This window comes from Anolis sagrei, chromosome 2 (assembly GCF_037176765.1).
Source record: "Anolis sagrei isolate rAnoSag1 chromosome 2, rAnoSag1.mat, whole genome shotgun sequence".
Taxonomy (NCBI): Eukaryota; Metazoa; Chordata; class Lepidosauria; order Squamata; family Dactyloidae; genus Anolis; species Anolis sagrei.
The window spans coordinates 162016227-162026142 of record NC_090022.1 but is presented as its reverse complement, the minus strand read 5'-3'; the positions used below and the strand labels follow the sequence as shown (position 1 = coordinate 162026142).

General features: G+C 42.4%; 1 protein-coding gene across 1 annotated transcript; it reads left to right on the top strand.

Annotated features, from left to right (window-relative positions):
* The first annotated feature begins 3475 nt into the window (after positions 1–3475).
* KLF1 (KLF transcription factor 1) lies at positions 3476–9713 on the top strand. Its single transcript, XM_060760900.2, has 4 exons — positions 3476–3504; positions 3681–3788; positions 6602–7472; positions 8747–9713. The coding sequence occupies exons 2-4, from the start codon at positions 3702–3704 to the stop codon at positions 8920–8922; spliced, it is 1134 nt and encodes a 377-aa protein (XP_060616883.2). The 5' UTR covers positions 3476–3504; positions 3681–3701; the 3' UTR covers positions 8923–9713.
* The last annotated feature ends 203 nt before the right edge of the window (positions 9714–9916 follow it).

Below are 9916 nucleotides of genomic sequence, written 5' to 3'. Positions count from 1 at the left end.
ATGATAGAATTTGGCCAGACTTACCACACAGAACCCCCATGACCAACAGAAAATACTGTGTTTTCTGATGGTCTTTGGTGACCCCTCTGACACCCACTTGTAACCCCCCCCCCCCCCGGGGTTTCAATCTCCAAGTTGAGAAATGCTGGTCAAGAAACTACCCCATGAGCTGCTTATCCACAGTTTCAATTATCCACACTGCATTTTCCCCCGAATGTATGTAAGATCTTTGGATCTTACAAAGCAATTCAGTGACAGAAGCTGTGATTCTATTAATGCAGGCTGAAATAGTATTTGCCTTGTTTGCTGTAGCATCACAGTGCCTGCTCCTGCTGAACTTATGATCAACAATAAACCCAACACCCTTTTCACATGTATACTACTGAGGCCCCTTCCACACAGGTGAATAAAATCCCACATTATCTGCTTTGAACTGGAATATATGGGAGTGTGGACTCAGATAACCCAGTTAAAAGCAGATATTGTGGATTGTCCTGCCTTGATAATCCGAGTTATATGGCTGTGTGGAAGGGCCTGAGACAGGTTTCCCCTATTCTATGCCTGTGTGTTTTGTTATTGGGACCCAACTGTAGAATTCTGCATTTGTATCTGTTTAATTTAACCCTCCACATTTGCTGAGATTAGAGGAATAGAAACTCTATGAAAGTGTTTTTAAAAAGCAAGTAAAAATATTGCCTTTTTAAAAAAAAATCGAAGAAACCCTCTGTAGGAATTTCAATTTCGCTGGAAGCTGACCACAGAACTGCATTGGAGCATATAGAGATTCCTAAAGAAAAGATTTTAATGAGACACTGAGGATCCATGTTTTTTTTTAATTGATTGCGTGGTTTTGATATGTATGCTAAATGTTTCAATTGTGATTTATGTTGTTGGGGGCATCAAATTGTGCCACTGTGAAAACAGCCTTCGGGCTGAGAAAGGCGGTATATAAATATGATAAATAAATAAATAAATAACAAATTGTAATCAAATCCATAATCAAATCTACAGAAGTCAAAACTGCAAAGAGTTGAAGCTGCAGCTGTATATCAATTTACCTGGGAGTAAACCTCATTTAAATTAATGCATTTTGCTTCTAAGTAGACATGTACAAACTTGCAGCATTAGTCCCTGGGTTTTTTGGATTAGGGCAGTGGTTCTCAACCTGGGGTCCCCAGATGTTTTTGGACTTCAACTCCCAGAAATCCTAACAGCTGGTAAACTGGCTGGGATTTCTGGGAGTTGTAGGCCAAAAGCATCTGGGGACCCACAGGTTGAGAACCACTGGATTAGGGTTTTCCATTCAGAAACACTGAGGCCCCAGATTATCTGGCAGTGGAGACTCATATAATCCAGTTTAAATCACATAATTTGGGATCAGATCCTGGGATATAGGGGCAGTATGGAAGGGGGCTGGGTCACCTTGGGCAAGTAACACTGTCTCAGCTTCTGCGGAAGGCAATTTATTTATTTATCGTGTCAGGAGCAAGTCAAACAGTTGTATTGCATTTTTAACAAATAAAAAAAACACAAAGTTTGTAAGCTTGGTAGTTGATTAAATGTCCTTTGACCAGTAGCTGGCCACTTGGAGTGCTTCTGGTGTTGCTGCAAGAAGGTCCTCCATTGTGAATGTAGCAGGGCTCAGGTTGCATCGCAGCAGGTGGTCTGTGGTTTGCTCTTCTCCACACTCGCATGTCGTGGATTCCACTTTGTGGCCCCATTTCTTAAGGTTGGCTCTGCATCTCGTGGTCTGTTCCGCGCCTTCCAAGTCGCCCAGTTTTCTGTGTGTCCAGTGGGGTGTCTCTCATTTGGTATCAGCCATTGATTGAGGTTCTGGGTTTGAGCCTGCCTCTTTTGGACTCTCGCTTGCTGAGGTGTTCCAGCGAGTGTCTCTGTAGATCTTAGAAAACTATTTCTTGATTTAAGTCATTGACGTGCTGGCTGATACCCAAACGGGATGAGCTGGAGACGTCACTCCCTTGGTCCTTTCACTGTTGGCTGCTACTTCCCAGCGGATGTCAGGTGGTGCAATACCAGTGTAATTTCTCCAGTGGTGTAGGGCACAGACACCACGTGATAATGCGGCATCAGGGGCGGCTCAACCTATTACGCAAAGTAAGCATTTGCAGTATAGTTGATTATGCCCAGGGGCGCTCTTGAGGCGCTCTTGGGGGGAAATAAACTTTGACATATGTGAGTTGTAGTTACTGGGATGTATAGTTCACCTACAATCAAAGAGCATTCTGAACTCCACCAATGATAGAATTAAACCAAATATGGCACACAGAACTCCCACGACGAACAGAAAATATATATCAGTGATTGGTTGAGGGGGGGGGGGCAAAATACTGTTTGCTTACCATTGAAAATTACCTAGGGCCGCCTCTGTGTGGCATGTCTCATTAAGAGCCACATCTACCTGGAACGATTCCATCAGCGCTGCCTCCGGAAAATCCTGCAAATCTCTTGGGAAGATAAGCGGACAAATGTCAGCGTGCTGGAAGAAGCAAAGACCACCAGCATTGAAGCGATGGTCCTCTGCCATCAACTCCGCTGGGCTGGCCACATTGTCCAGATGCCTGACCACCGCCTCCCAAAGCAGTTGCTCTACTCTGAACTTAAGAACGGAAAACAGAACGTTGATGAACAGGAAAAGAGATTTAAAGATGGCCTCAAAGCCAACCTTAAAATCTCTGGCATAGACACTGAGAACTGGGAAGCCCTGGCCCTTGAGCGCTCCAGCTGGAGGTCAGTTGTGACCAGCAGTGCTGCAGAATTCAAGGAGGCACGAGTGAAGGGGGAAAGAGAGAAACGTGCCAGGAGGAAGGCGCGTCAAGCCAACCCCGACCAGGACCGCCTTCCACCTGGACACCAATGCCCTCACTGCGGGAGAAGATGCGGGTCAAGAATAGGGCTCCACAGCCACCTACGGACCCACAAGGAAACACATAATGGAAGACCATCTTACTTGTCCAACGAGGGATTGCCTAAGTAAAAGTAAGTAAGTAAGTACTGTTTTAGTGCGGTGAGATGTGATCCACACTGGGCAATGACAAACCCCTTCTGAACAAATCTTGCCAAGAAAACCCAATGGCAGAATCGCTATAACTTCGAAACAACCTAAAGGCACACAGCAACAACAAAACATTGCATCCAAACATTCTTACTTTGAAGGCTTTCCATTGGGAATTATATGATTCGGAGCATAATCCTCAAGAAAGAAACCCACTTGGAAAGAATCCTATTGACTTCTGAGTGAAAGTGGTTAGGGCTGGGTGCTGATTTTCACCTTTTTCACTTGGATCTTTACCCCAAAAAAAAAAGGCACCAATAAAAGTGTTGCTAAATTGCTCTAAAGTAATTAATCCTAATCCAATTCCACCAAGTGGTTTGGGCAGCCACTCCCTCCCTCCTTCTGATTGGTGCAGTTGGCTCCATTAAGTCTTCTCCACCCCTCCAAACTGGCAAATGAGTGCAAGAGCCAAAAAAGGAAAGTTGTGAACGGTAAGACTTAAAGTACAAAGTTTTGCTTTTTAAGTAGGAGTGGAAAGCATAGGTGAGAGTGAAGAAGCCATTTGTGCCTGTGAACCAAAAAAGGAGAAAAAGTTTGCTCACATTTCAATTAGTTCTGCTGTTATCCTATCACTATCCAATACATGCTTTATTCTCTTTTTTCGTAGTGTGTTTGGTATCTATAGACCATGGCATTTGTGGAAACTGTGTTGCCCTCAGTTGGTATACTGGCGGGGTTTAACCACTTCCAAGAAGTCCAGTCTGAAATCACAGAGGTGAGAAGTGTATGTGTATATGTGATGTTTGCTAAATATGTATGTCATGTGTTTGCTTGGATACAGCCAAGACTTCCCTTTGGGTAGAAGTGTCAATGGGTCTTTTAAGAAATTACACTATGTTATTTCTTGTTTAATTGTTTGGTACTTACTTTGAAAGTAGTTGTTATACTTCAGAAACTTTGTTTTTGTGGCAGTCACAAACTATGTTGAATGGGTTGAGACTCTGTGAGATATTTATTGAAAAACTATAGCAAAATATACGCAGAAAAACAAAGTTTTTGCAATTAAATCAATTTTTTCCATGTTTTTTTATGATAGAACCAATTAGGAAATGACATTTATAACCCAGGAACAAAAAAATCGTGTTACATAGTGTTATTATCTACCTGAGGATAGTACTTAGCACAACAGGGTGTCTTTTCTCAGCAGGTGAAACCTTGCCTAAACTAGTAAACATTGCTGAAAGGAAGGAGACAGCAGATGGGAGGAAGAAAGGCTGATTATTGGGTCTGTTAAGAGGTTTTTTTTTTAAAAAAAAGAATGCATAATATTCTTGCATTTTCTGAAATCATTCTGGCAAAATGAGGCACATGAATTTAAGATCTTTATTCCTGTAACTATACTTGCATCTACACTGTAGAACAGACATGGGCAAACTTTCTAACTTGGGGCTGCATGCTAGCACTCCCTGCTAGGAGGATTGGCTGCTTGGTGATGGAAGGGAGGAAGAGATGAAGGAAGGAAGGATGAAAGGGAGGAAGAGAAGGATAGAAGGAGAAAGGGAGGGAGGAAAGAGGAAAGGAAGGAAAGACAAAGTGAAGGAAGAAGGATGAAACAGTGGAAGGGAGGAAAGAAGGGAGGAAAAAAGATGGGTGGAAGGAAGGGATGACAGGAAGGATAAAGGAAAGAGAAAAAAGAAAGACAAAAGGAAAGGGGGGAAGGAGAAAGAGGGAGAGAGGGAGGAAAGAGAGAAGGATGGAAGGAGAAAGAGGGAAGGAAGGAAGGAGAGAAGGAAGGAAAGGCAAAAGTGAGGGAAGGATGAAAGGGTGGAAGAGAAAAATGGAAGGAAGAAATGAAGGAGGAAGGAAAGAGAGAATGAAAGATGAAAGGGAGGAAGAGATAGAAGGAGAAAGAGGGACAGAGGGAAGGAGGGAGGAAAGAGGAAAGGAAGGAAAGACAAAAGGCAAGGAAGGATGAAACAGTGGAATGAAGGGAGGGAAGGAGGAAGGAAAAAGAGATTGAAGGAAGAAAGGAATGAATGGAAGGATAAAGGAAAGAGAAAAAAGAAAGACAAAAGGGGAGGAAGGAAGGAGAAAGAGGGAGGGAAGGAAGGAAGGAAAGGCAAGGAAGGAAGGAGAAAGAGGGAGGAAAGAGACAAGGAAGGAAAGCAAAAAGTGAGGAAAGGATGGAAGGGTGAAAGAGAAAAATGGAAGGAAGGAATGAAGGAGGGAGGAAAGAGGAAAGGAAGGAAAGACAAATGGCAAGGAAGGATGAAACTGTGGAATGAAGGGAGGGAAGGAGGAAGGAAAAAGAAACAACAAACAATAAAAATGATCTCAAAAGGGTAAAAACATATTAAATGAATTAACAAACTAAACTGATTAAATTAGTTTAAAATAGTTTAAAATTATTTAGACCATGTGTATGGGAAGGTTTGTAGAAAAGAAAGTAACCCCAGAAAACATTAGGGAATTAACATGTTTTCACCCGGTTCCAGAATGATGGCAAAATTGAATTCAGTCAGACTTCAAGACTTGAGTCTCCATCTATGTTTCACTTCCATTTCTGTTCTGTTCACTACCCTGCCTTCCCTGATACATATCAGCAAATTCCAGGAGAGACGTATATTGGTTGTTTAATTAATTTGGTTGTTGTAGGTTTTTTCGGGCTATATGGCCATGTTCTAGAGGCATTTCTTCTGACGTTTCGCCTGCATCTATGGCAAGCATCCTCAGAGGTAGTGAGGTCTGTTGGAACTAGGAAAAAGGGTTTATATATCTGTGGAATGACCAGGGTGGGATGATTGTTTAATTAATTTTTATAGTTTTACTGCCAGGGAATGAAAAAAACATTTGTGGGATTTCTGCCCCAGATACTAAAATTTGCTTTCAGACTTAACAGCTGGAGAAAAGGCATCAACAAAGTGCAGATTTGCTTTGATGATTAAATGTCTTGCCTGTGCTCTCCACACATCCTAAACAACATGAATGCCTATTATAGACTTAGCCTGGAATAGTGATTACATCTGTATCCAGGAATGCAAAAGTCCATGTACACCAGAAAGCAGGAAGGAGCAAAGATGTATTCGAAACAGCACGTGGACAAATTTATTTTGAACTGCAACTCCCAGAATCCCTCAACCAGCACAGTCAGCTATAGCCTGGTTGTCCTAGAGTTGTAGTTTTTGTTCAGGAGATTTGGCATTGTGGTCCAAAATTATAACTTCTCCAAGACTGCTTCAGGAAATACAAATGTCATCAATGAATGGTGTTTCTCCTGCCTCGAAAGACTTTCACACTGTCTGGTGCGATAATAAGGTCCTGCCTATCTCAGATGCAGAATAGAAGCTTATGTAAGGTGCTGATAAGGGGCTCCTTATCTGCACCTTAATGGCAGGCTCTAGGCTAAGTCTTTGGAGCCTCTGGAGTGTGTTTGTGTACAAGTTAGGTGTAACTTTCCTCTGTTTCTTAAGTTCACTGAGAATTTTCAGAAGCAGTGCCGAAGCCAGTTTTGGCTTTTCAGTTTCTAATTGTGATGCACCACATTGGTGCCAACTTTAATACACTCTACTATTTTCATTTATATTCTAGTGGTGGGAAATGAAGGATTCTCCAGACGCTTCACCTCTGGGGGTGACCCAACCTGAAGGAGTTCAGCAAATCAAGCAAGAGTGTGATGACAGCTGTTGGGACCTTGATGTCCTCTTGAGAAGCTTCTGTCCCTCCGAGCAAGATGCCAGTTCTGATCATGGGGATCAAGAAGAACAACCTTCAGTGTCAGAACAATCTTCAATGTCTGCTCTCTGCCCAAAAGCACTTACTCAGGAGAAGAAGGAGGAAATTAAACAGTGGTTCCCAGAGGGCAGCCGGACTCTGGATGCTCCCAGAGCCCCAAACTTGGATAGCAAACATTTACCAGGAGAGAACTCTGTGGACTATATTCCTAACACACATAACTCTGCTCTGGAAATGGTGTATCCGAGTAAATGCTGTAGTCAGATGCAGCAGTTCCTTGCCCAGACTGATTATTGGGCTACTGCTCCCGTGGAACATCAGTATCATGGGGAGCCAAAGTACAGAGCCCATGGGCAATATTACCAGATGACCTACGAAGCTTATGTACATCCTGCTCAGATGGGCAAACAAGCTTCTTACAGTCACCTACCACCTATAGTATCCCAACCACAGAACTATGGCCTATTGAATGGCTACCATCCTTTCTACTATAGCCAGTGCCAAGCCCGAGTCCAACTATACCAAGCTCAGCAGGCACTGCCTCCTTTGCCTGTTTTGGGCCTCTTGACACCTCCCTTGCCTGCCAAGGAATCGGCATCAAAGACTAAGAAGGGGCCCAAGTCTTGGCCACGCAAACGGCTTGTGAGCCACACCTGTAGTTATCCCAGCTGTGGCAAGACATACACCAAGAGCTCCCATCTAAAGGCTCATCTGCGCACTCACACAGGTAAAGAAAAAAACAATAACTCCAACAGAGGTTGGAGAAATTGCTTTTGACCCACAGTTTCCAGAACCCCCGTGCTAATAGCGGGAATGAAAGTTGATATGCAAAATAAATTGACTATCTTGCCATCCCTTTACTACTCCTTAAAGAACATTGTATTCAAGGGGTTGTGCTAGAGTTTATTACCTTTGGTAATGCTTTCCACCAGTGCTTTGGTACATGTCATCAGTCTGCCATGCCCAGTACTAAAATGTGAGATGTTGCATTGTGCAGTGAAAACTTGTAAAAGTTTATTGTCAAAGGCTTTCATGGCCGGAATCACTGGGTTGTTGTAGGGGTTTTTTTTTGGCTATATGGCCATGTTCTAGAGGCATTCTCTCCTGACGTTTAGCCTGCATCTATTGCAAGCATCCTCAGAGGTAGTGAGGTCTGTTTAGAGTATTAAAAAACTCTAAAATTACAACAGCAAAACAACAGAGAGGAAACAAACAAGGACATCTAATCAGCTCTCAACAAAAGATTGCCCCAGGCACTGCCAGGCCATCAAATGCTAATCAAGGTGGTCAGTTGAAATATTCACACCTAGCTCCAGCAGACAAGAGTTCTTTGTCCCACCCTGGTCATTCCACAGATATATAAGCCCTTTTTCCTAGTTCCAACAGACCTCACTACCTCTGAAGATGCTTACCATAGATCCAGGTGAAATGTCAGGAGAGAATGCCTCTAGAACATGGCCATATAGCCCGAAAAAACCTACAACAACCTTGTAAAAGTTTCTTTTTGGGACCAATGATTCTAAGAGCCCACTTAATGTAGTTCCAAGCTACCTTCAAGATAGACTACAAACACAGTGAAACACAAAAGAAAACTCTTAATGCCCATATGTGGTCTGTTGTTTGTGTAATCATCCGGGTTTCAAACTAGTTCCAGGATTTACTGTATAATCATCTACACAGCGAAACCACTTTCTTCAACGCTGATTTGAAACTGACTTAAGTGGTCAGTGTAGATGTGCCTTGGGTTGCCCCAGCCAGCATGATCCTGTCTGAAAGATTCTGGAAATTATAATCCCTCTTAAAAGATAACATATTTTCTCAAGTTGTGATCTGGGCTCATTGGCAAGGCTGGGATTGGAAGAATCCTATATATTGAGTTCTTATTTTGTGGTTCCTTTCAAAGAATCACAACCACGAGCATGGTTCCCTAGGAGACTCCCCACCCTGGTAATTACATGATACAATTATACTTGCTAGGTTTTTGTCTGCTTGTTTTTGCAGGTGAGAAGCCCTATCAGTGCACATGGGAAGGATGTACTTGGAAATTTGCCCGCTCAGATGAGTTGACCCGCCATTATCGCAAACACACTGGGCAGCGCCCATTCAAGTGTCACCTCTGCCAGCGTGCTTTCTCTCGCTCAGACCACCTTTCCTTGCATTTGAAGAGACACACATAAGTGACCTGGAAACTATGAACTGACTATTCTAAGTAAAGAGCAAGCTCCAGAGAGTAGGAAATGGAGGGTGGAGGTGAAAGTAGTGGGAATACAAAGATTCCTTTTCTTGTGGCCTCTTGTATATGGATGAAGGGTGAGTGAAATGGCAGAAATCCGTTCTGTTTTCATTTTGAAGTCTGGGAGGTTAGGTGGGGAGTTGTTTGGATTAGTATTTCAGGAGTTCCGTTTCCATTTTGGGAAGAATCTTCCTGATAACAGAAGGGGGGCAGACAACTGACATTTGAAACAAAAACAAAATGGATTTCTGCCATTTTGCTTCCTCCTAACTTATGAACCAATTTCCCAGACATAAGGCATGGTTTCCACGTCAGCACTGGTATCTGAATTGATATTAGACATGAGATTCCCTTCCTGAAGGATGTTAGCATCCTAAATGTGCATCCATATTCTTTATTGTACCCTTATTTTTTAAAAAAAATCAAAATGCATTATGATGCTTCAAACAAAAAATTGAACATCAGGTCCTTATCTCCTTTATGACTTATTTCTGGTTGATTCGTCGTTCTTAGAGTTCTTTATATTTTTATTTTTCTGTTGATGTCATCTAGGCAGTCCACTTACTTCGGTACCTTCAACACTTTGCTGTAGGTGTAACCTATTAAGACTTTTTTTTTTGTTAGAGTCCAAGGGAAGTGGAGTTTAAAGCAACACTTAAGCCACTAAATCTTTGTTATGGCTATATGTAGATATGGATATTGATGTGACTTTCTATTACAGCTTCCTGTTTTAAACTAAGTTGTCCAACAGAATTTTTGTGTGTATTTCACTATAAAAATACTACAACTGTTCTAAAAATTACCTGTACAGATTGCTGTACTCCGAACTAAAGAACGGAAACCGGAATTTCGTGGACAGGAAAAGAGATTTAAAGATGGGCTCAAAGCCAAGCTTAAAAACTCTGGCATAGACACTGAGAACTGGGAAGCCCTGGCCC

Coding starts and splice junctions, on each gene's coding strand:
- KLF1 (XM_060760900.2), top strand. CDS start 3,702: ATGGCATTTGTGGAAACTGTGTTGCCCTCAGTTGGTATACTGGCGGGG. Junction 3,789..6,601: donor TCCAGTCTGAAATCACAGAG/GTGAGAAGTGTA, acceptor TTTATATTCTAG/TGGTGGGAAATGAAGGATTC. Junction 7,473..8,746: donor TCATCTGCGCACTCACACAG/GTAAAGAAAAAA, acceptor TTGTTTTTGCAG/GTGAGAAGCCCTATCAGTGC.